Genomic DNA, 25,508 nt, shown 5'->3' with positions numbered 1-25,508 from the left:
TTCCGCTTCCCCCCGGCCCCGGAGCCGCCGCCGGAGCCGCCGCCGGAGCCATGATCGGGGATCTGCTGCTCTGCGGGTACCGGGGCCGGGAACTGGGAGCGGCTCGGCCGGGTTAGCCCGACCCGGCTGCGTCTGACCCTGTTCCCGTCCCTCTTCTCGACCCTTTCTCCCTTTCCCCACCCTTCCCATCCTCGTTCTCCATCCCGACCCTCTTCCCCGGCCTCACTCCCCTGCCCCGTGTCACTTTTCCCGTTCTTTCCCCTTCTCCGTCCTCCTGACCCGGTCCCCTTCCCCGACCTTTTTCACCATCCCCGACCCTTTTCCCATTCTCCATCCCCGTCCTCACTCCCCTTCCCTCTCTCTTTTCCCGTGCTTGTTTCCTTCCCTTCCCTCTTTCCTCGTTCCCCTTCCGCCGTCCCCGACACCCCCTTATCCGTCCTCATTCCCTTTCCCCGACCCTTTTTCCCCGTCCCCATCCTCATCCCCTCTCCTTGCCCCTCTCCATCCCCGACTTTCCTTCCCCGTCTCTCCCGCAGGACGCTGCTGGTGAACGCCGGTGCCGTGCTCAACTTCAGGCTGTGAGCGACCGGGGAGGGCGGGCAGAGGAACGGGGAGGGCTTTTTGGGGGTTCACCTGCCTGACACGACCCCTCTGCCCCGCAGGAGGAGGAGGGACACGGAGGGATTCGGAGAGGAGCAGAGGGAACCCACGACCGGTAACGGAGGGGATGCGGGAGCCGGGCACAGCCCTGCCCTGGGCCGCCAGGACACGCACAGGAACGGGCTGTTCTGGAGGAAATCCTTGGCCAAACCACAGCTTTTCCACCCCTGTTTGTTGGATGTGATTTGCTGTGGGGCTGGAATAACTGGTTTATTAACTTGTAAACTGGAATGAGAAGAAACACACAAAAAGCACGTTTCTTTCAGCATTTTTGACCTGTAGGTACCTGTGCTATAGAGGTGATGCTCTGCTCACTCCCCGATTGCCATTTCCACGTGGATCCACCTGTGTTGCTGCCTTGTAGCTCTGTTTTCTGGTTAAAAATCTCAGAAAGCCTTTTTTGGTCTTCCCTTTTTCGCACTGTGACCCTTTTTATAATTGTTTGGTAATTTTGCCACATCTCCTTAAAGAGTTGCACTGAACAGAGCATCCATCCTTCACCTACAGCCTGAAATTTCAATCTGAGCTTTTTGTTGTGGTTTTTTAATGGTTTTGTTTCCCTCTCAGAGTTACTTGTGATTTTCAGGCAGCACTGAAAATGTGACTTGTCAGATGTGTTTTTCTTATCAAAAGCTTCTCCCCTTGATTTCTAGGTGACAATATCAGAGAGTTCTTGCTGAGTCTCAGGTATTTCCGAATCTTCATTGCCCTGTGGAATATCTTCATGATGTTCTGCATGATTGTGTGAGTAACCCTGTGCAGCATCTTCTCACTTGGTTACAGAAAGTCACATATTGGCACTTTTCTTGCACATATATCTCTTTTCACATCTGTCTCTCCCACTCGATTTTTCCAGAATTCTTTTTCACTTCACTTCTTTATTTCAATTTTCAGATATGGGTTGATCTCATGGGGTTTTTTTTGCTAATGTGGGCACCTGTAGTGCATGAAAACCCCCTGTGCCAGCACCTGAGCCATTCAGCCTCAGGCAGAGCGTTGTTTGTTGGGGGTTGCTCAAATCAAACATCACCTGGGTTTAAATTTGGGCATGTTTTTCCTTTTGGGGTGGGGTGGAAACCCACCAAGTAAATCAGCCTTGCACTGGTGTGGCTGTTTCTCATCTGTTTATTTTTTTTTTTTCATCCCCCAGGTTATTTGGATCTTGAAAGACACCCATGGACACACTGGAAGAAACTTTTGGCTGGGAACAAACTTTTCTAGAAGTAAAAGATTCTGCTGCTCTCCAGCTGCAGCCCTGGGCCCGTGGGGAGCAGGGACACGCTCGTCCCCTCCAGGCTCCTGCTCTGCCAGGGCTTGGAGCCACAGCCTTCACACAGATTATCTCAGCTTCACTGAAAGAGAATTTTGACTTGGTTTTCTAAGCTCAGAGTGAGAGCTGGAGCCAGTTTTAAACCTCTGCCTTGCCGGTCCCAGCTGGGGCTGTGCCAGCTCCAGTTACCCCTGTCCAAGTCACACACCTGAGTTCTCAGTTTTGTGTAAAAGTTGAGCAGAGTGTTCTTGTAACTTCTCACTATTCCATTAGTTTTGTTGGAGGTGTAGAAAAGAAAATGCCATTCTCACTTTCTCCCTGTATTTCCAGAAAAGAAAAAAAAAAAAAGAAGCACCTTTTAAATTAATATTTCAATTTTTCTTTTTCTAAGCAATATGTTGGGGATTTTGAATGGGGAAAATGGCAAAAATAATTCTCTAAGCCAATGTTAAAAGATAATTTTGGAATAATCTTGGATTTGGTTGAATAAAGTTCTATTTAAGGGTAAAATATATATTTGATGCCATGTTCGTTCTGTTACAGGATAAATTGATTCTGTATTGGTGTATTTTGGGAAGTTGTAGCTATTCCTGTAATCTGTCTGGAGTCTTGTGTTATTTATATTAAGTTGGGCTTTCTGACCAAGAACTTTTCCCCAGAATCACCGAGATCATTTAAGAGAGTGGGGTGCTGAGTATCTTTTAAATCAAACAGTAAACTGTCAGTGGGGCTTCCACAGCTGCAGTTTCTTTAGCTGTTGAGGAGAAAGAGACCTGATTTAAATGATTCCCTGGCACAGGTTTTAGGGAGTATTTTGAATTTTACCTGGTAGTGAGATGCAAGTGTTGGGCACCAGCAGCATTTTGCTTGAGTCACCCTCTTGGTTGAACTGAAGTTTTCACATTAATGAAACATGACAGGGGAAGGGTCATTTGAGGGAGGCTGTAATGAACCCAGAAAAATGTACAGACAGGCTCCTTCAAATGTGTTTTGAAGGAGAAAATCCAGAAATATGTACAACCTTTGGTTAAATTTAAACATATTCATTGTCTGTAATTTTGGTATATTTTAATCATTTTCTGATTCTTCAGAATGAGACAAAAGTGTACTGCCAAATACAATACGAGGATTGAACCAATATAATTATTGGAAAACATTTAGTGCCTAATCTTCATTAAACCAAGTGTGAAGGGAAGGGTGGATGTGGCATCACTGTGTGTGTGACCTGCTGGACACCCTTGGGCTCAGCCCTGAGCTTTGAAGGTTTTTATTCTTCCTCAGAAAAATGGTGACTTTATGATCACAGGGAGTTCCACCGCTAAAGGAATTCAAACAGTTTTATCACCCTGCACACACCGTGTGGTTCCAGAGCGTGCTGTCCCCACAAGACTCCAGTTGTGCAAAAGTTGTGATTCAGCTTCGAAGCAGCTGCTTTAAAATAACGAAATCATAAGTCACTTTTGAGCTGCTCTTAAATGCTGTGAACAACTTTCAAGTGCTTTGCTGAGGGGACCAGAACACCCCTCACACCTTCCCGCCCCGAGTGGTGCCCGCAGGGGGTTTATTCCCATTATTTATCTCCATTATTTCTTTCTCTCCGCAGGGTGCTCGGTTCCTCCGGGGCCGGGAGTGGCCCCCCGGCTCCCTCTGCCCCTCTCCGCCGGCATCGCCCCGCTCCCCTCCCTGCTCCCCGTGCCCCACTCTCCCCCTCACGGCTCCCCGCCGCAGCGCCCTCTCCTCCAGCTTCTTCCTGCTGCCCCCGTGTCCCTCAGCATTGCCCTGTCCCCTCAGGGGTCCCTGTTTGCTGCCCCCATGTCCCTCAGCATTGCCCTGTCCTCTCAGTGTTCCTTGTTCTCTGTCCCGGTGTCCCCCAACATCGCCCCTGTCCCCTCAGCGGCCCCCGTGTCCTCCAGCACCACCCCTGTCCGCTCAGGGCCCCCCATGTCCCCCAGCATCAGCGCTGTCCCCTCAGGGGTCCCCCTTTTCTGCCCCCGTGTCCCCCAGCATCACTCCTATACCCTCAGAGGCCCCCTTTGCTGCCCCCATGTCCCCCAGCATCGCCCCTGTCCCCTCGGGGGTCCCTGTTTGCTGCCGCCATGTCCCCTCAAGGGTGCCTGTTCGCTGTCCCCGTGTCCCCTTGCATCATCCCTATCCCCTCAGGGGTCCCCGTTGGCTGTCCCCATGTCCGTCACCATCGCCCCCGTACCCCCCTTTTCCCCCCCCCTCACGGCGCGGTCCGGCCGGAGCGGCGGCTCCGCGTCTCTGACTCTGCCCAATGAGAGCCCGCAGCTCGGCGGGCGCCGGCAATATTTGGCCGCGGCCCCCGCGCTCCCATCCCCAGAGCGCCCTCGCCCTCCGCGCAAGGACCTCCATGGCCCGGCCCGGCCCCGCCGCCCGCCCGCCCCGGCCGCAGCCGCAGCCGCCCCGCTTCGCCCAGGCAATGACAGCGGCTCCGGCCCCGTCCCCGCAGCAGATCAGGGACCGGCTGCTGCAGGCCATCGACCCGCAGAGCAACGTGAGTACGGGCCCCGCGGGCCCCCGCCGCTCCGGGCCGACCCCCGCCCGGCGCTCCCGCCGCGACGCCTTTCTCCCCCTCCCGGGGCCTCCGGGGCTCCCGCCGGGGCCGCCCCGGCTGCACCGGAGCCTCCTCTGCGGGCGGTAGCGCGGAGCTCCCGGCGCGCCGTCCGCCCGGGGCGGCCCGGCCGCCTCCCCACGCCAGGCCGCGGCTCGGGCGCGGCCTGCAGGGGGCTCTGGGCCGGCCCCGCCGCCGCTCGCCGGGACCTTCCGGGGCGCCCACCTGTTCCTCGGGCCCGGCGGCCGCTCCGGCCGCGGCCGGGGGCACCCCGGGCTGCGGGAACGCCAGGAGGGCTCCGGCGGTGGCTGCGGGGCTCTGGAGCTGCTCCAGCACCGAGCAGCCTCGGTCTTCGCTTTTATCCCTTCCTGCAGCGCCGTAATGAGCTTATGGGCTCCTTCTGGGATGTGCTGTAAGCACAGAAGTCAGCGTGTATTTTACCTGTAAGTGGCCTTAAGTGGCGGTTATCCAAAGGATCATTTGCTCCTTTTAAGGGTTTTTTGGCTCATCCAAGCAGTTCTCCGCTTAGGTGTTTATTACTGTGAGAGGACTGCAGGGCCCTCAATCTGTCCAGTTTTGGAGTCTTAGATCAGCAGTCACCGCCGCAGGACGCCAAGGTGGGTCTGTCTTGGCCATCTGCAGTTTGTGGGGGCAGCCTCTGGTCCATCAGGCTGAATGTGAACGTGTTATTTTAGGGGCTGGGGTGTGTGAAATGGTGCTTTGGTTCCATTAAAGTCAAAGTTGCTCCTGTCTGAACAAGTGCTTTTTTGTGATAGACCTGCATCAAAGTGCTGAAGTAGCTAATAAAGTTATTGTCACTTGGAACCCCTCCTGGAGCAGCCTGCCCTGTGTCATGGGGACTGAAGAAAAATCTCTCTGGCCTTGTAGGTTCTGTCGAACCCCTTGGGCTGGGCATCTGTGGGGAGTAGCAGTGTTACACATTGGAGTAACAGTAACAAATCCTGGTGGTAATTGTGGACTGTTAAATGTCAGCGTTGTCTGAGTTTGCAGTACTTTAACATGGATCTTGCTGAAATGTCAGTTAGTGCACTTCATGAATCCTGTTTGCTCTGAGCTCTCTTTCTGTGGCTGCAGATTTTTCACTCTACGTGAGACCGAGTGCCAACCTACTTTAATAAAATTCTAGCAGATCTGTGGTGTCTTTTGACTTCAGAACTGTCAGCTACTGTTGTTACCCTAATTTTGGTGTTTGTCAGACACTGTGGCTGTGCACAACTAAGCAGCCAGAAAGCCAGTTTTGTGATGGATACTCTTCCCTTTCTCCACACGCTGATGTTTCAGGATGCTCTTGTGAGAGGACCCAAAGTAACCAGGCAGCTCCCTGCAAGGGGAGGCCAGATCTCCCAACAGGTCAGTAGCCCCTTAAGTTTAGGAGTGATGTATGTTAAATTATAATTCTACATACTTGATACTTATCCAGGGCAATAATTGGTGGCAGAAAAATCAGCTCATTGTTCCAAAGTGCCTGTAGGCAGGGTCTGTCTTCCAGTTTAACCTTTTCTTGGAGGAGAGCAGAGGTGGTGTAGCTGAGGTTCATTGTGCAGGCTGAGAGCTCAGACTCTGGGCTCCAAAGCACATGGAATATGTGGTGGTGTTGATTGTTCACCACCTGGCACATCACTGCATAGAGGGAAGAAAAACTTAAATTTTGAACATGCTTAAAAAGCAGATTTTGAGTTTAATCACACTTGGGCACCATCATATGAGTACAAGAAGCTGCTCTGCTGTTTTTCTGCTGGGAGAGTCAGTGGAGCCATGAGCTGCTGTGCCTGCAGGGACTCATGGAAGTCTCCAGCTACTTTCTGCTGGCTCTTAGAACCTTCTCCTGACAGAATTAGTTGTGTTCAAACCTACAGCAGACATTGTTGTCACTGACTTCCTCATTTATCAAGAAGGTCAAGCTTGGAGGCCTAGATTTAATTCAAGCTTTTCAGTGTAGTTGGTGTGTGTGTGTTTCTGGAGAGGCTGAAAGCTTCACCAGTAGTGTCAGGTGGGCAAAACCAGTCCAGTTCTGTGGAGCTGAGGAGGGAGGAGATGGTTCTTCATGGTGTTTTACTGTAGGATCTGTATATTTAAGCTTCACTTAAATTCCTAACACAAGCTGCCATTGTGGATATTTATTCCTGAGTGGTTAGTTAGATCTTGGTCAACTCACAGGTCATGATAAAAAAAAAAAAAACAGGACATAAGTTTCTCTACCTCTGTTGGGTTGAACTGGTCAAAATAATCATTTCCCCAAGCTTGCAGAACCTGCTGGCCTCAGGAAATCATCTCCTGTGCTGATTGTTCATCTCCAGCTGCTCCATAAAGCCCTGCTGACTCGGGAGCAATACTGAATTTACACATGTTTAGCACTTGAACCTCCTCTAGTAATTGCTGCAGAATATATTTATAACTTAGTTTCTCACACTTAGAGGTTACCTGTGTAAATTCTGAACTATTTCAAAGGAGACCTATACGAAATAAGCTATTTTTAAAAGAACTTACATCATCCTAGAAGCCACCCGGGATGTCTGGTATTGTGTCTTCATTTATTCAGCCTTTTCTCCTCGAGGAAACATATGGGCAAATCACTTCTGCTCCATGACCTAAGCACTGAGTACCAGCATCACTTTCCTTCCAAGGCTTCTGTGAGAACATAGCAGGAGGTGGAGGAGAGCAGGAGTTCTGTTCTGTGAGGTCTGACAGGGGACATGTTCCTTGATTCTGGTGGGAACAAGGCTGAGAAGCCACCCCTTCCACCCAGCAGAATTCCTTTGCCTTGGTAACTTGTGCTCTTTGCTCCTGGGGGAGTTTATTCCCTGATGTCAGGAGTAATGGGAAATGTTGGTTTTTGCTCTGTGGACAAGCCTGTCGTTTCTAGCCAGCTGCTAGAATTGTGCTTGCAATTAAATGTTCCTCATGCTGAATATGTAGCAATCTGTTCCTGTTTTTAAATATTAGATAATAACTTCATTATTTGCCATTAGTACCCCTCTGTGACACAAACCCAGCTTTGGTTTGAGTAACAGCCTGCATTGTGTGCTCCCCGTGAGGTTGGGCTTGGCTCTAGCTCAGGCTGTGGTTCATGCACTACCTCAGCTGGGCTTGCTGCACAGACCTTCAGGAGTGGTCCATGGCCTGAATTATTAATAATTAATTGTCCTGTGTGTTGGAATATGTTGGGTGGTGCATCGGCATGGGCTGATCTCCCAGCTGGCACAAGTTGCATGGCTAAAGATGCTTCTGTGGCTGTTTTCTCTGTTGGTTGTTTTACCAAGCTGCTGGAGGCACAACTCCCCTCACCAGTGGTACAGGTGCTTCCCAGCAGTGTCTTCAGAAGGTGCAGGGCACTGCTGTAATAATATAAATATAGAAAGCAGGGGAAGCTGGTGCTTCACTTCCTGAGGGTCCCAGTGATTTCTTTGGGTGCAGGAAGTGTTACGTGTGGGCGAAAGTAGACTAGGAATGGCTCTTGCTTGAGCTTTATCCTTTTCTGTGAGCCCTAATGAGCTTAGCAGTTTTGAGGGAGGTGCAGAGAACCTGTTGTACCTCTTGCCCTCTTTGTCCCTTTCCTCACTTGCAGCTCATCTTGTTTGGAGCAGTCTCACATTTTGTGCAGGACGGCAGCAGGTCGTTCCAGGTGTGTGACAAAATGCAGAGGGTTCAGGAGCATTTTCTAATGTGCAAGGTCTAAAGTGGTGTTATCATGTCAAACTTTAGTTTCAGATAAAGATTTGGGCCTGATGGAGAGAGTCCCATTGCATTCAGGTTTTTTATAATAACTTTAAATGAGGTCTGTGTCTCTTAGTGCTCTTTATTACAAACACTTGGATTCACTTGAATTCACTGTGTGGGGGTGATGGTGCCGTTGGTTTGAATATTGTATGTCCACTTCTTTCTGAAACAGCTTATTTAGTTTGGTGGCAGTGCAGGCTGTCACTTCTTGAGAGGGGTTGTAAGGCTGGAGGTTTAAAAACTTTCAATTTGTGCAGTGTCCCTTGCAGCAGTGAGACCATTGTGAACTTTGAGGCTTCTAAGACAAAATCTGAGTGAACAGAGATATCAGAGAGTTTAAATTGTGGGGTCAAAGCAAGGGGAATGCCAAACTGCTTTTTAGTTGTTAATTCCTTGAAACTCCCCAGGTTGCAGTGATGATGGCACTAGTCATTTGCTCTGAAGCTCTAATTTGAGTGTTTGTTTCAGCAGCAGTGACAATTTAAATAACACCCACTTCTTATTCCTGCTACACACACCCATCTAATGTGTACAGGATGGTGTGGTGAACTGAACCGAGGAATTGATCAGGATTTAAAGAAGAAAAATGCAATATATGGATCTTTTCCCAGGTAGTTTTTGATGTAGCTCAATTATTTGATAAAACTTCTGGTGCATCACAAATAGTTTTGGCAGCAGAATTGGGACTTAAAGTGTTTAAGTGAGTTTGGAAGCAGAAACAGCATCCTGTGAGGGTGGGGAGGGACACAGGGTGCCCAGAGCAGCTGTGGCTGCCCCTGGATCCCTGGCAGTGCCCAGGGTCAGGTTGGACAGGGCTTGGGGCAGCCTGGGACAGTGGAAGGTGTGGGAGGGGAATGGAATGGGATGGGCTTTAAGGTCCCTTCCAACCCAGCCCAGTCTGTGATTCCAGGAGGAGTGGAATGTTGCTGCTTCCTGGGTGCTTCCCTGCTGCCTTGGGACCTGGCAGGAAGGAGGTGTTGTCACCTGGAAAAGTTAACCACAGCTGTCTGGGTTTTTTGAGGAGACAGTGGCTGCCTCATGGTCAAGTTTCACTTGCAGAGCCTTTTTTGTTGCTGTCACTTGTGCGTGGTTCACAGATGTCTGGAATTATCCTGTGTTTGTGGGCATGCAGCAGTACAGGGGCTCTGAATGTGTCCAGGAATAAGTGCTGGGGAACATCTTCACAGCCAGACCAGGAGGATGCTCCTGAGTTGTAAGTCATGAGTGAGCTCTGCAACTCAAGAGTAAACCACCACCTTCCACTAAAGGCTGTGTGGACAATGCTCCAAATTATCAAAAATTGGGTTGGTTTGGCTTGAACCTCTGTGCTTACACCAGCTGAGGCTGCCAGTGGAGCTGATAGAGCTGCTAGAATCGTGTCCCCACCTCCAGCTGTTCTGTTCCCTCCCTTGTGGTGACCCAACCAAGGAACTCACCTGGCCAAACCCTACCTGAACAGGGGCTCCTCAGGGACCCCTTTCCATGCCCCAGCTCCTCCTGGGCTCGGAGAGGTGGCAGATCTGGCACAGAGTTGGGGAATTGTGTGGCAAGGAGAGGTGACAGTGGGGTGGTGGCAGCTCAGGCTATCCTAGAGCAGTTTGAACCCCCTCACATTGTCAGACTGGGTCATCATAGGGGATCATTAAAGAGCTTTTTAAATCCAAATGATAAAACTTTGCAGCAAACACCCGTCTGCACGTGCTGTACGTGGGTCCTTGGTGGGAAACAAACACTGAATGCTCAGAGGCTGCAGGGAAAGAACTCATTAACACATTTTTATTGGTGTAGCCATGAAACAGCTCCTCAATGGAAGAACCAACTTTTTGTAGGTACTATAAATATGGGGAATAACCTCTGGCAGTCACCAGGAGCCACAGCTTGGAACTGGCAGCTGGTGAGGCTCCTTCCAGGAGAGAAGTGCTGGAACAAACTTCCCAGGCAGCAGAGGACCTGTGGCTGGTGCTTCCTGAGTTGCTCCATTTGGGGATGTTCTGGACCCTGTGTGAGGCCATTTGAGTGCACCTTGGCACACCTTGAAGCCAAGAGAGCAGGGAGCTGAGCAGGCCATCCTGGCAGGGCTGGAACTGGATGGGATGGGCATGGGATCCAGCTGGATCAGCTCCTGCTGCCAAGGCACTGACAACAGCAGGGGCCAGAGGGAAAACACTCCAAAGCTCCCACATGGAGAGGGACCCAACCTGTGCCTTAGGAAATAGAAGACTTTCAGCTTAGGCTGTGTTTCAGAAGTCTGGGGTTGGGCTGAGAATTCCAGTTTGTCTTTTTTGGGGGGATTTTGTCTGGTAAGTTGAGGTGAGCCCAGTTTAGGGGTGGTGAGGTGTGCGTGGTTGCCTCTCTTTGGGGTTTTGCTGTGGCCACATGACACAGCAGCACTGTCATCCTGGCACCTTTGGCTCCTGATCAAAGTAGCTCCACTGCAGCTGAAGCTTTCTCTCCTTGTGAGATCCTTTCCCAGTTTCTTCAAGAAGCTGCTGCAGGTGACAATTAGTGTTTCTTTTTTTTTCAGGAACCACAAAAGTTTCAGGAGAGGGGAAGGAGGAATTGATTCTGCCTGCTGCAGAAGTTTGATGTTAGTCAAGGTTCATTGCTTTTAAGGCATAGTTACTCCAATACATTAGGCTTGGAGTTAAAATTAATGTCAGTGTAGTTTTTTTACATAAAAACATGTCTGTTTTGGCTGATAATATTTTGCTGCTATCTCTTCTCACCAGTTATGTGCATGGTGATAACACCAAATATACTCCCTAGGTCTGTATAATGTGGTAGGACGTAGCCCCACTTTTACACGTGGTCTTTAAAGAAATAATTTAAGGTAAAGGTAAGTAAGTACCTCATATTCAGTTTAATGTAAATGTAGGTTTGTTTATTCAGTGTTCTAACAGCTAAATTACTCTTTCTGAGGGTAATTCATGCTTTTGGTGTTTGGAATAATATTTAAGTGCCAGCAAATTGCTTTAATTTGAGGTGCAATCTGCTAGAACTCGGCAGTGAATTGGTGTTTTCAGGGGCACGGCTTTCACAGGGCAGCCGTGCGTGCCTGAGTGTGATTGTTAATATCAAAGTGTACAATTTTCAGCATGTCCAAACAGTCAGTGGTAGCAATTTCTGCTGAGGAGTCACTGGAAGTAAAACATAATTAGCTCTGTTTTAGTGAGCAGAGTGGTTTCTAACCCAGCAGCTGGGGAGGAGGGATCCTGCATCCAAGGGATTCAGGGACACGCTCGGCTGGGCGTGTTTTCAAACTTGGAGCTGTGGAGACGACTGCAGAGGTGGAAGTCTTGTCTCAGAGTGACAGCCAGCGCTTCTGTGGAGCTGCTTTCTCACATAGTTTCCATGCAGGATCAGCTTGCAGAGTATCACAGTTATAGTACAGGTCTGGAGGGTTTGATTTTTTTATTTTTTTTTAAGGAGTGTAAAGCTGTAGAAGATAGAGGAACATGGTGTTTTTTCCAGGTGGTGATGCACAGTCATAAATTATCTTTGGTGAACAAACTTCCAGCACACCTACAAATGTCTGTAACTCAAGCCATCACTTTCTGAGCAGGTCAGTACATAACACTCCTCGTGCTCTGTAAATTAACTGCAGCAGGAGGGGATAGGAAATGTCTTTATAACTTGTCATCCTGAAAGTTCCAGGAAAAAAATAGTATTTCAATATTGTATTTAATCCTTGGAGAAACCACAGTTGATTCTTGAATAGAGTTGAGAACAGTGAGGTGGAGGAGAAGATGCAAGAGGTGATGTTTCAGATTTCTTGGTGAAGGTGGGTGCCTGCAGCTCATGGGCTGAGCACACTGCTGAGGAGCTTGGCTGCATCCTGGAAAACTCAGTGTCCCTTGTCTTGTGAGGAAGAGTTTGTCTGTCAAAATAGCATCTTTCAGGTTTTGACTCTTTGCTAGACTTTTCAAGACAGGCTGCCAAGGGGCTTAAGCCTCACTGGGGCTTTCTGAACTGGAAATGGAGAAGTTTTTTGTCACTAGGTTAGAAATAAGCAGGCCAGGTTGGAGCTTCATGAATGTTCTGCCCCATCCCTGGAAGTGTTCAAGGCCAGGTTGGAGCAGCCTGGGACAGTGGAAGGTGTTCCTGCCCATGGCAGGGGGGTGGAATAAAATGGGTTTTAAGGTCCTTTCCAACCCAAACCAGTCTGGGATTCCACAATTCCATGTTCTGTGTTTAAATATTAAAAAAAATGCAGGTGAGTACTGGGTTCCTTGCTCCTGCCATGATCACACGGCTTAGTTGGCTCGAGTGGAGCTGCTTTTACAAACCCTGAGCTGAGAAGGCTCCATGCTCACCTTCCTTTTTTTCCCAGCCAAAGGTAGAGAAGGCATTTTGTTTCCAAGGAGCTGCTGAGGATTGTGCCACTGGCTGGAGTGGCCAAACATTCTCCAGGGATTACTGGGGGGCTTTGCTTTCCTGACAGGTGACATTGTCCTGAGGTGACACAGCCTTCAGAGAATAGAGGTATTTGGAAATGGCTGACTGGCAGCAGTGTTTAATCTAGAATTTGGAGAGCAGTTATTCTAGGAGATGTGTAAATTGATTTCAGTTTTTTTCTCCATATTCATAAAACTTGTTTATGGTGTGTACTGACAAGAATTCAGTATTGGTAACAGTTGTTGAAAGGATACAGTGACTTCTCCACAAACTTTCCCAGTTTGTAACACTATTTTTCTCAGGTTTTTTGAACAAACACACCATGCCTAAACTCTCATGAGTAGTCACATGAGCATCTTGCACTTCAGTGTGATGAATTAATATATTCCACAAAGAATTCAACATTGTGTTCACTTCAGCCTTCCCTTTCATTTAAACAATCAGCTGAGAAACTTCTCTAGAAATTTGAGGAAAGTTGGCCTGCTGCATTTAAAGTCCACTGGTATGGTGATAAATGGTTTTACTTAAAAAAAGAAAGAGTGAAAATTCTGTATTGTGGAGACATTAGTAGGGCCTTTCTGAATTGCACTCAGATATAAACTGCTCTCTGTTAACAGCTTTGGGTAGATACTTTAAGGGATGGCTAAAATAATATTTAAGAACTTCACAAAGCTCTGGACCTCTTATTATCAAGTCCTTAAGTGCACATTACATGATTTTAAATGCTCACCAGCTCTGTGGAGTGGATGAAGATGGAGCAGGTGGTCACAGAATGGTTCTGTCCAAGTGATGCCTTTAGGGGTCCTGTGGCACCTCACTGTGCCCTTCCCTTAACCAACAGTGAGTTCAGGTGAGTTCCTTAAGCAGAAAGCCCCAAGATCATGATGAATCAGAAGGGGCACATTTTAAGGCTGGATTTTCTACATATTCTGTATTATTCTTCCTGAATAGTCATCCAACTGCATTTCTGTCTCGTTGAAGTAGGACCAGTTGTCCCCGTGACTTTGCTTGCACAGCAACCTCATTTTATGGCTCTCTAAATTTTGAAGCAATAATTTTGGACTTCAATTCATGGCTTAGAATAAATAGTAACTACTAAGATTTGTCTGGTTGAAGTTTCTGTACAGGAGAAAGAGGAGGAGAAATTATTATCCTGTAGACAAGGAAACTGTGTCACAGTTGGATGTGCTCAGCACCAGTGCAGGGATTGGGGGGTTTGAGGGTGAGGTGCCTGAAGTGGTGACAGAGCCTGAGTGGGGACAGAAACTTTGGGCATTTGAGATATTTGGGATCACATGAAGCACAGTGCTGGGGCAGTGAGGTTGATAGTGTTGAATTTTTAGGTCTTTCACAGTACATGCTGTTTCCTAGAGTTACCTGTATGGATCTTTCTGAGAGGACAATTCTGAATTGCTGCTCTGAGTCTAGTTTGGAGTAGATGGAAAGGGTGTGATGTGTTTGTGCTCCTTCTAGCTCAGTGTCTGTTCCCCAGGTGGAGGGGCATGGCTGGAAGGGACTCCATGTGGTACATCACCTTCATGAAACTGCTCTTTCTGGACTTGTCTAATCTGTTCTTAAACCTCCATAGTGGCTCAGGAGACTCTGGAGAGATTATTTGAGTGCACTGGTAGCTCACTGGTTATTTTTATATGCAGTCATGATTTGTCTTGTTGCAAATTAGGCTAGTGAGCATAAAAACAGTTGATTAACATTTCTTTATTATGACTAATAATGCATAGGAAGGCTTATTTCAAGCTTCATGTGTCTCTTTCCTATTTTTTCAATACTGTGTGAAATGAAAACTTCCAACTTTAAGTTATTAACCATGTTTTCAAAACATGGTTATCCTGCTGTCCTCTGACCTCCTCTTGGCATATGTTCTTCTTGCACTGTTGCAGCTGGAGATGAAGATGTAATTCCAGCTGAATTTGACTTTTCTGCCATTCCTTACAGCTTGAAGAACACTAAAAGCTGAATTTGACTTTTCTGCCATTCCTTACAGCTTGAAGAACAACACTAAGTGATGTTGCTTGCAGTGTGCTGTGGTGGATGCCACCAGGAGTGGCAGTGGCTGCCTGGGGTTGTGCTCCCTGGTTCTTGCTCTGTTCCTTCACCAGGAGTTTTTACCAATTGAATAGTATTTCATGAGCTTCTTTGGCTACTTTAAAATCAGGCTAATGAATTTTTATTTGTCCAGCTTCACAGTGTGGTGGGGTGTGGAAAAAGAGGTTGGGGGGGTCATATTGCAGTGAATCTTTGTACATCTGCAGCTCAGGGTTGGCACCACAGGCACGATTCTTACGGTGTTATACAAAACCTTCAGTAACTGTTGAAGTCCAGACAGGTATTTCTCTCTGTAGTAACAAAAATATCTTTCAGTTCCTGGCTAATAAACGTGAATGGAGAAAAGTGTTTCACTGTTGCTGTTTTCTGTTGGCCTTAAAGACCTTTTCCTGTAGCGCAGGGAGCTGGGGATGTGCCTTGTCTTCATAGTCTGTGTTTACTCCCTCTTGTACCATCCTCCTCCAGTGGATGCTCCTTTTGTTGGGTGGTTTCCCCTGCCTTGGCCCAGCCTGGAGCTGTTCCTGCTGTGCCAGGGGCCTGGGTGCCTCCCTGGGCATGGGCCGTGCAGAGAAGAGCCGCAGCGCTCGTGGCACTCCCAGCTGCTGTGGGTTTGTGTCTGGAGGCCCTTTGTGAGTGCCAGGGCAAACTGTGCTTTGTGCTGGCAAGCTCCCCTCATTCTCTTGGCTGCTGTGGTGCCTGCCCAGCTCAGGGATGTGTGTGGGCACTGCCAGGAGGGAGCAGGGGAATATTTCAGGTCCACTGGTTCCTTCACGCTGCGGAATTGTATTGGAATCTGACCTTACTCTCATTTGCTGATCCTGGCTTTGTAAAGCATATACAGGAAGGTATCTGGATGATGATAATTTACCATTAAATGAAGCCTAAGTACAAATAAAATATATGCAGATTGGTTTGACTCTTCAAAGTAGACCTGGGAGTTTTAAATCTGGAGGTACAGATAATGCTTCCTGTACCTGGTCACTCTTTGGATTCTTCTTGGTACTCAAGGAGTATTTCTTCTACCCCTTGTTTTACAGCACAAATTTCTGATCAGTTTTCAAAGCATGAATTTCTCTGTCATAGAAGATTCTCCCAGTGGATGGCTTCCAACCCAAGTAATTGATTCTTTCATGTTTAAAAATCTGTTTTACTAAATACTTTTAGAAAACTGGCCTCCACCTTTAAAAATATTTTTTTGTGTACTGGTTTATATCGGACCTTTGCTTGTCAAACTGACTTTCAGACATTTTCAATAATGTGAGCAAAGTAGTGCATGGTCATCTTTTTGGTATGTTGTGTCTGTGAATAGTATCTCGTGTTCCCTATCTTTAGACAACATCATGTCACATTGGGGCTAGGGGGAACTGTTAATAGATCAGCTGCAAGGGAACTGAACTAAATACCAGCAGGTTGTAACCTGAATTCTAACTTGGTGTGTTTGGGCTGTACCTTTGAACAAATGACATGACAATTTTCTCTTGGTGGTGTGTGTTGTCTGGTGTCTCATAGTTCCTACACAAAGTGCTAAATAAACTGCACCATGCTGTATTGCTGTTTTCACATTCAAATAAAGCCTCCTGTGAATAGCAACTTTTCTCTCCTCACTTCTTATTTCATATTTTAGTTTATTGTGCAGAAAAGTAGCTTTTGTACAAAAGCAGTCTTGGGGCAAGGTGTGACACTGAGGGGGACCCTGATCTGGAGCAGGAGCTGCTGTTGGGCTGCAGGTGACACTGAGAGCTCCAAGAGAAGAAACACCAGCCATGCCACTGCTCTGGAGCACCACTGCACCTCCTGGGAATCAGCTCTGCCTCCCTGGCCTCTCCAGCAATATTCACCTTCAACTGGGATTTTTCTGAACATTTTCCAGCACTCCCTGAGGAGATACACAGCCCTGGGAAGACAAAAAATATACAAATGCTCCTGTAAACTTCTGTCTGGACCCTACTGCCACCAGAAACCTCCAGCTTGGCAATGGACACCTGGAATTGTGTTTGTAGGAAGAAAAAAGACCTGTTCAGTCTCCCACAGTGTCTCTACTTCTCTGTTTGCTTCTGTCACACTGCTTTGGTGCTACAGGTGGGACAGTGTTGCAGAACTACTTGCTCTGAAACCGTGGAAATGTGGAGTATTTATGGATATTCTGCTGAAGTAGTTAAGTATGATGGCAAATGCATTCTCTCCAAAGCAGTGTGTTATGATACCTGTGTGCTCTGTTCACCATGCCCTTGGTGGAGTCAGGCTGTGATTGTTGTAAGCTGTGATTTCGGCAGGATGATGGTGTCACACTTTGTTTTTAGAGGATTGTCAGTGATGGGCAACTCCAGGCTAAGTTTGTGTCCTTTAGAAACCTGTGAAGGCACTAATGTGACCCAGAAGGATGATGATACTGTATCATGATGCCTTTTAGCACTGGTACCTGAGCTTTGTGGTTGAAAAGAGCCTTTCTACCTGAAAGGCAGGAATCTTCATGAGCAAGGTGTTTTTGGAATTGTGCATTGAGTTTTTGTGTTACAGAGAAACAGCTGCTCCTTCTACTCCAGGTAACTCAGGGCTGGTTTGTTGTTTCTCATGGTCTAGTCAGGCTTGCAAGGATCTTTGGAAACATTCCTGTGAAATATTAAAAAAAGAAAATAATTGCTTTATCTGAGTGTCTGCAATAGAAAGTTTCTGTAACATTTGTTTTTCAGGCTGCAGTGAGGGAGTGCAGGTTGTGCTCTGAGTCCAGGCAGTCCCCAGGGGGACAGGAAGGTGTTCTGGGGGTGCTCACCTTGGTTTTGGGGTCTGGGCTGGTGTGTAAGTGAAGGAAGAGAATCAAAGCATCCCATGGAGTGTGCTGCTCCCCCAGAAAACACATCCCAGCACCTGGAAGTGGTGGTAGAGCTTGTATGGATGCTGAGCTTGCTGCTGCTTTCAGATTTCCTGTGGAAGTGGAGCTGGGAGGGAGCAGCTGTACCTCAACCTTCCCCAAAGCCCCTTTGAACTACTGTGTAACTCCCTGAAATTAGTCACTGACTTAGTCCTGCTTTCTAAATACTGAAATAAGATTAAGATGGCAGTTAAGAAAAGAAAATTAAGCTTCTTGATCTTTTCCTGAGAGTTCAGAAACCCCTGCTTTTGTCTGAGGCTGGAGTAAAAGCATTCAGTGCTTAACTTGGAAAAGATCTCAGCAATAGTAAGCTCCAGAGTATGGCTGAATGGCTGGATGACTTAAGGAGCCTTGCATGGAATAAATAAGATTTGTTTTCTGTGGCTGTCATTAGGGTTGGCTGGAAAGGATTATCGTGGATGACTCAAAGCAGATGTTCTCCAGTAAACTTTGGAGTGAATTAGTCTGTGTGCCAGTCAGTGCTCTCAGCATGGGAGCAGCACGGGGGAATTTGGAACACCTTATCAATTACTTATCAATTCTTTGGAGCTATTTGCTGCAAGCTCCTAAATGGGGGTCCTGGAAGTTTTTTTGGGGTACTAAGGGGTTGCAGTGTGAGCAGACAAAGGCATGTAGAAACTAAAATGCAAATTCCTGAGTTGCTGACCTGGGCAGTTACAGCTCAGGGTCCATAGGGAGTGGGGCTGCTGAATTCCATCCTGCTCTGCTCCGTGGCACTTCACCTGTCTGTTCCGTTCCCAATAAACATCTTCAGCCCTGTGTTCATAAATGATCATTTCTGGTCGTGGGGCTGCTGAATTCCATCCTGCTCTGCTCCGTGGCACTTCACCTGTCTGTTCTGTTCCCAATAAACATCTTCAGTAGCCCTTTGTGTTCATAAATGATCATTTCTGGTGCTGCTCAAAGCAGGGTGGTGTCCTGACAGGTTTGGTAACATTATTGACAGGTTGGTTATGTGACAATGCATGAATTTTATTGTAACAGTTGGTTTGAGGTGAAGGTACTGCTGTGCAGGATGGGTGTGCTGCTGTTATCTCTGCTGTGTCTTCCAGGTTGGGAGATCCTCTTGTTTCCATCACTGTATTTAACTGCACTACAAGAAATTTAATCATCTGTGTTATTTTAAAATAGGCAAATGTGATTTTTATTATAAGCTTCTCTTTATGGCACTTTGGATGAAACGTTCTGAGAAAACTACACAAGGGGAATGGAGGAGAAGTTGTTGAACATGCTTGAACATTTTATGCATTTATTTTCAAAGAATTAAGCTTCCTTACAGGTCAAAAAAAAAAAAAAAAAAGGAAAATGAGAGGAGCTGCTGGCAGTTGTCTGGGGTGTGAGATGTTCGTGCTCTGCTCAGCAGTTGCTCCGTGACAGCGCGTTCTCAATTGGTTACAAATGTGTGAGGAATCCAAAATGGGTGGTTTGTGTTCCAGCAGGAGCTGAGGGTGCAAGGCCACTTTCACTGTCCTTAATTGGCAGCACGTGTCCCCCAGAGCAGGGAGGGAAGTCACAGCCTGTCAGTGCTGGGGGGGTGGTTTGGCATTTGGGGCACCCACTGGTGTGTGCTTGGGGGTATTGATCAAAGGCAAAGCTGTGACTGGAAATTCCCTGACCAGTTTCACCTTTCTGTAGGTGTGTGTGCACATGAATGTATCACTTTCCTCTCTTCACTACCTGATAGGCCAATGATCCTTTTTTTTGCCATCAGTTCTTCATTTAGATAATGAATATTTGGGGATTACCAGTAACTGCAAAAATAGTTGTACCAGTTAATGGTGTGTGCAACAGAGCCTTTTTCACTCTGGTAATTCATAGTCTAAAATATGTGTTGGGAAGGAGAGTATCGTGTTTTGCAAGTTTAAAAATATTTGTCTGGAAACTCCCAGAATTGAGCTTTAACTGTTCTAAGGGCTCTGGTTCTAAAAAGTGGAAAAACCAACCCTGATGTGTATTGCTTGAACTGTGGTGCTAAACTGTCCTTCCTGGGCTCTGAGAGCAGAGCAAGGGTCAAAACATGGAAGAAAGTCAGTGCACTGAAGTGAAATAATAAGAACTAAAATATGTCAGAATAGGTGCTCTTGCTGCTCTAAAGGTTAAGCAGAGTTTTACCAGGCCTGACCTCATGGTAGAGCTTAAAATATCTGCAGAGTGAAGAAAGAACCAGGACAAATGAATTCATCTTTGGCCTGGAGTTGGTTTTACACCCTATAGGAGTCAGAATTATTCAAAGCCTGCATGGACTTTAAACATAAGTTTGATAAAAATGAATCAAAAAATCAGGACAAGTGTTTCATCACTTGACAGCATTACCCAGGTATCTCCTAAATAGCACTAAACTCCTAAATAGCACTAAACTCCTAAATAGCACTAAACTCCTAAATAGCACTAAACTCCTAAATAGCACCAAACAGTCCTGCAGGGATGGACAAAACATGGTCTGAGCCCAAGGTTTTCTGAAGAGAGATCAGCTCCTGGTGTTCCTGTGGGATCTTAGTGGAGATAGAACTGACTTGGAAAAGCCAATTCTCACACAAGTCAGTGTTTTAAGATGAGGGCTCATGCAGGGGAGTGTGTGGCTGGGAGGGCAGAGCTGCCTGTGATGATGATGATGATGCTCCTGATGAGGTTTCAGGATGATGTAGGATCCCTGCAGAGGTTCTTGCTGAGAGATTTTTCTCACATGCACTTCACATCCAGTTGAGTCACAAATGCAATTAGGCAATAAATGAGACTGTGATTCAAGTTTTCCTTTGCTTATCTTTTAAATCTATCTCCAAAGGTGAATTAGAAATTCCAGGTTTCAGCTCTCTTAACATCAGGTAATGGAAACAAAGATCTCTCTATAGGATCATAAACTGGTTTGGGTTGGAAAAGCTCTCTGAGATTAGAGTCCAACCCAGCGCTGCCATGTTTACCCCTAAACCAAGCCCCTAAAACATGCAGTGTGTGGTTTCTGATGGAGACCACTGAAATCACAGAGTGCTGAGGATGTGCAGGATGCACAGCTGTGATCAGAGAACCTGATCCTCACCTTTTCAGGGGATGTGGCTTTGTGCAGTTCCTCCTCCCCATGTCCAGCCCCAGCAAGGGGTGGTGGAGTGGCTGATGGTCTGGGGACACCTGCTGGGCACAGCCCCAGCCAAGGAGGGCCCTGCAGGCTGGGACTCCTGTGTGCAGAGCAGGGAGTGATCCTGGGAGTGGAACTGCAGAGAGTGACTGGGCCAGGCTGCAGTGGGGCCTGAAGGGCTGGACTCCACATTTCCCACTGCTGCTCCTGCTCCACTTGGCACTTGTTCCCGTTAGGTGGGCACAGTTAATTGATGCTTTGCAGAGGGGTCTCAGAACTTTGTTACTCACCACAGCAGTTTTATTGCCACTGTTTCCTTGGGTTTTACATAAGAATGTGTTTGTTACAGCTCCTGCAGTTTCCAACTAGGTCAATAAAAGTGTCCTTGTCCCTATTCCTTGAACAATCAGCTCCCTAAAGCCAGACAGTCTGATAGCAGTTTGTGATTAATGCTTCCAGCAATTATAAAGTGGAAGGTCTTAAATTATATTTGTTAACTAAGACCAGTACATGAAACATGAAGTGACTTTGTCTTCCTTGTTGCAGATCCATAACATGGTGGCAGTGCTGGAAGTGATCTCCAGCCTGGAGAAATATCCCATTACCAAAGAGGCACTTGAGGTATGTCACCCTCTGAACATGATTTTTTTTTATATGTATAAAAGGACTTTTCCCTGCCTTTCTAATTTCCATTGGAGCTTTTCTGGAAACAATAGCTAGATTGCAAAGGATTCACAATTAAGATATTATTTTGTCCCTCTCGTGCTGTTTCCGACATCTCGCTGAACACAGGGATCCTTTCTGGGCCCAGATCAGTATTCTGGGCAGCACAGTTCCTGTTTGTGCAGGGCACTACATTAATCATCACTTGCCACTGATTAATTCTGTGGCACTCAGCAATATCACCCTGCAGTTCCGGTCACCTTTGTAGACGTTTGGTGACCAAGCACCTAAAATCTGAAATAGGAATAGAGTTGCTCTGGGTCTGTAAAATTAATCTTAAATGCAGTTAAGCAGTTTTCAAGGCCTGATATTTGTGGTGAGGTCAGGTGTAGGGAGAGCTGGACTCTCACTGGTCACTTGTAGAAACAGTCCAAAGAAGTTTTATGGCTGAATTATATATTTCTTTTTCACTCTTTGTATTGAAATTAGCGGTGTTCCTGCTTTTAACTGTTGCTTAATTACAACTCCACCTGTATTTCAACATATCTATGACAACAAGTTGCATATTTCTCTCACAGTCTGGTCTGTGTTCTCCTTTGAAGTACTGTTTCTTAAGAAATCTGACTTGTGGAACAGTTCTTTGTTTTCAAATGTGCTTTGGGAACAATCAAACACTTCCTTCCGCTCATGAAACCTCCTTGGGACACCCTGGGAATGTGTTTAAATGGCTTTTTCATACGTTTCCACGAGGCTGAGGAGTGAAGGGAGAGGAGAGAGGTGGAGAAAAAAGGTAGGACACAACTCACACCTGGTAGTCAGGTTTGTTAAATGGAAATTTTTATTGTTAACAAGTTACTGTAACAGGCAAAGATCCTGGAATTCTTTTCTTTTGGCTCTCTGCAGATCTTAAACTTCCCTTGTGATAAACACACCTTTGGGTGCTGTATTTCTCCTCGAATCTGTGCCTGTACCCTTATTCTGTTTTTTTCTCATTAAAGAATTCCTTTCTGATGTTTTTCCCAGCTCTCCTGCTTTTACCAGGGGATAAAGACAGCATGACTTGAAACCTACAGTCAGTTTCATGTTGTGTGGCAGAGCACTGGACTAATCCTTTCCAAAAAGATTAATTCAACACTTAAATCTTTAGTGTTTTTAACCAGGTGTTTCTCAGGGGTGAGCATTACAAAGCAGAAACATTCCTTAAGAATTTTGCTTGGAATCATACTTGTTTGTAAACCACCTTGTCTGTCTTTGTAGGAAACCAGACTCGGGAGGCTTATCAATGAGGTGAGGAAGAAGACATCCAATGAGGAACTTGCCAAACGTGCCAAGAAATTGCTGAGGAATTGGCAGAAGTTGATAGAACCCGTAACCCAGAACGAGCCAGTGCCAAGGGGGCTGCCCAACCCGCCAGGATCAGCAAATGGAGGTGCTCACAACTGCAAACCAGACTCACAACTTCCCGCTGTGCCCGGCGCCAAGCCCATCAGCGAACTGAAAGGCAGGAATGATATCCAGAAACTCAATTCTCCAAAAACAGAGAAACTGGGAAATAGGAAAAGGAAAGGTGATCACAGGGATGGGCATCAGGGCCCTCCTCCCCCAAAGGTCTCCAAAGCTAGTCATGAAGTATTACAAAACTCTTCACCCCCTCCAACCAATGGAATTGGAGGTAGTCCTGAAAATTTTCCTAGTCCTGTAGACATAAACCTACATGCAGGGCCTGAAAGCAGCAGGACAGATCTCAGTGAAAACGATAAACACAATAAGATCCCAGTAAATGCTGTAAAACCTCACACCAGTTCTCCAGGACTTGTAAAACCTTCAAGCACTTCCTCGTTACTAAAGACTGCAGTGCTTCAGCAGCATGATAAATCAGAAGAAGCCACGGGCCCCCACCAGCCCAAGAGCCCACGCTGCTCCTCCTTTAGCCCCAGGAACGTTAGGCATGATACTTTTGCTCGGCAGCACACCACGTACTCACCAAAGGATTCGATGCCCAGTCCATCTCAAAGGTCTCAGTTCGCAGACGCCGCACCGGTGCCGTCGCCGCCGCCATCCCTGATGCAACCATCCACACCTCCCATGCCAGCCAAGAGACTGGAGTTCCCTCCTCAGGCGGCCCCCGAGGCGGCACAGCACTGGCAGGAGCAGCAGGGAGCCCCCGAGGGCCAGCACAGGCACACAGCAGGGACACTTCAGCAGCACACGGCTCCCGGCTGCAAAGGCCACCCCGGGGAATCGCACATGGGCTTCCCACAGGACACTTCCAGAATGGACAGTGACGATGCTGCTTCAGGGTCTGATAGCAAAAAGAAGAAAAGGTACCGACCCAGAGACTATACAGTCAACTTGGATGGGCACGTGATAGAAGGGGGTGTGAAACCTGTGAGGTTAAAAGAGAGAAAACTCACTTTTGATCCCATGACAGGACAGATAAAACCTTTAACACCGAAAGATCCTTTGCAGGTAGAAATCCCTGCACTTACTGAACAGCACAGGACAGAAACGGAAAAGCAGGAGCAAAAACCCAACCTGCAAAGCCCCTTTGAACAAACGAACTGGAAAGAGTTGTCCAGAAATGAAATCATTCAGTCATATTTAAACAGACAGAGTAGCTTGCTGTCTTCATCAGGAGTACAGACTCCAGGAGCTCACTACTTCATGTCTGAGTATTTAAAGCAGGAGGAAAGCACTAGAAAAGAGGCTAGAAAGACTCACGTTCTAGCTCCTAACAGCAAACCTACAGACTTGCCTGGGGTCACCAGAGAGGTCACGGGCGATGACCTCGACAGAATACGTGACCACAACTGGCCAGGCGTGAACGGTTGTTATGACACACAGGGTAACTGGTATGATTGGACACAGTGCATATCCTTAGATCCACATGGGGATGATGGGAGATTGAACATCCTGCCTTACGTCTGCCTAGACTGAGAGCAGTTCTGCTAACCACGCTTTTTACACCTGCAGTTAGCAGAACTGGCAGACACGATGCCACTTCCAGCTGGAGAGAGCCTCCTGTCCTGGACAAACAGGCCCCACGAGCAGAGGGGGGAGGGAGCTGGGCCTTTCCAGCTCGTTCCTTTAAATTCTCCTTTTGTGAAATGCTGCTACCAGTTTACTAACAATTGCAAAGGAAGGCATACGAAGGTTGATCAGTTGAGTTCAAAACTCCATAGCGAGCCAGCTATAAAAAGTGTTAGTCCCCAAGAAGTGAAGAGGATTTCCAGCACTTTCTGAATGCCGGAATCTTATTACAGGCAGGTACAGAGAAAAATTGTGGAAGTTACCTTAACAAAATATGCATCTATTTATTTGACTTGATTTGGGTTTTTATTTGGCAGTGAGATATTCGAGAGACAATGTGCAAAAACTGTAGTTTTATTTCTATCACATCTCTGAACATGATTGCGTTATTTAAGAGTCATGTGGTACGGAGATTGGGTTTTAAACAGCAGGTGTTGCACTGCAGGCTGGGCCACCAGCTTCAGCTCAACATTCCATAGGCATCCACATATTTTAGTCTGGTTTCAGTTTAAATCCAGTCTCTGAGAAATGCTGCAAAAACTAGATGTTTAACGATATTTTTTGATCCCACCACCACCAGCCAAATATTTTTCCTCCTTTTCCCTTCCTGCAAACTTATAGGTAAAAAACAAAAAGACAAAAAAAACAAAAAGACAAAAAGGAAAAAAAAAAAAAAAGAAAAATCACCTTTTCTAGAATCTAAATGTAATGAGGGTGCTACAAGTTTGTAACTGTACTGTGAGAGGGAAAAAGGAAGCCTGTTTGTATGCTGGAAATATACTTGTTACCATTCCTTTAGATATTGTTTGCCTTATGGATATCCATCATAAACGCAATTTGCAAAAACAAAGAGCCTTAGTGAATGTACAGTAACTAGACTTCTGTGTTCCTGGGATGCAGAAGGGAGCAACTTTGCTATTTGGTCCTTTAAGTGGACACGTTGTGATATAAATGTGGAAATAAAAAAAATTTGCACAAACCAGTTTGTGAATTATTTCTATACACTCCACTCGATTTTCCCCCCCGAGTTTGCTCAGTTCAGCCCAGCCAGGGGAGCCCTGGCACCGGAGACCCCTCGGAGCAGGGAGGTGGAGCCGAATCCCTGGGACACTGCCGCAGGGAGAACGGGATTGTCTTCCAAGAACCTCGCTGTGCT

General features: G+C 46.9%; 2 protein-coding genes across 9 annotated transcripts; both read left to right on the top strand.

Moving 5' to 3' along the window:
- The first annotated feature begins 16 nt into the window (after nucleotides 1–16).
- On the top strand, nucleotides 17–2,442 carry SMIM7 (small integral membrane protein 7). The gene is made up of 5 exons (XM_041415189.1): nucleotides 17–76; nucleotides 537–578; nucleotides 663–715; nucleotides 1,314–1,404; nucleotides 1,811–2,442. Exons 1-5 carry the CDS (start codon nucleotides 51–53, stop codon nucleotides 1,824–1,826), a joined length of 228 nt encoding a protein of 75 aa, XP_041271123.1. The 5' UTR covers nucleotides 17–50; the 3' UTR covers nucleotides 1,827–2,442.
- Nucleotides 2,443–4,309: 1,867 nt separating this feature from the next.
- Nucleotides 4,310–25,331, top strand: MED26 (mediator complex subunit 26). Of its 8 annotated transcripts, none has more exons than XM_041417126.1 (4): nucleotides 4,431–4,445; nucleotides 21,206–21,280; nucleotides 21,901–22,112; nucleotides 22,580–25,331. In XM_041417126.1, exons 3-4 carry the CDS (start codon nucleotides 22,047–22,049, stop codon nucleotides 24,257–24,259), a joined length of 1,746 nt encoding a protein of 581 aa, XP_041273060.1. In that variant the 5' UTR covers nucleotides 4,431–4,445; nucleotides 21,206–21,280; nucleotides 21,901–22,046; the 3' UTR covers nucleotides 24,260–25,331. The 8 variants fall into 8 exon arrangements, 7 of the variants coding, with proteins under 7 accessions (XP_041273020.1, XP_041273060.1, XP_041273050.1 ...); XR_005953583.1 differs by lacking the exon at nucleotides 4,431–4,445 and adding exons at nucleotides 4,628–4,945; nucleotides 5,020–11,076 and having other exon boundaries at nucleotides 21,901–22,721; XM_041417107.1 differs by lacking the exon at nucleotides 4,431–4,445 and adding an exon at nucleotides 11,062–11,076.
- Nucleotides 25,332–25,508: the final 177 nt, after the last annotated feature.

This window comes from Onychostruthus taczanowskii, unplaced genomic scaffold (assembly GCF_017590055.1).
Source record: "Onychostruthus taczanowskii isolate IOZ18803 unplaced genomic scaffold, ASM1759005v1 scaffold106, whole genome shotgun sequence".
Taxonomy (NCBI): Eukaryota; Metazoa; Chordata; class Aves; order Passeriformes; family Passeridae; genus Onychostruthus; species Onychostruthus taczanowskii.
Note: the sequence above shows the minus strand (reverse complement) of the source record. Positions and strands in the feature narration are given on the sequence as shown.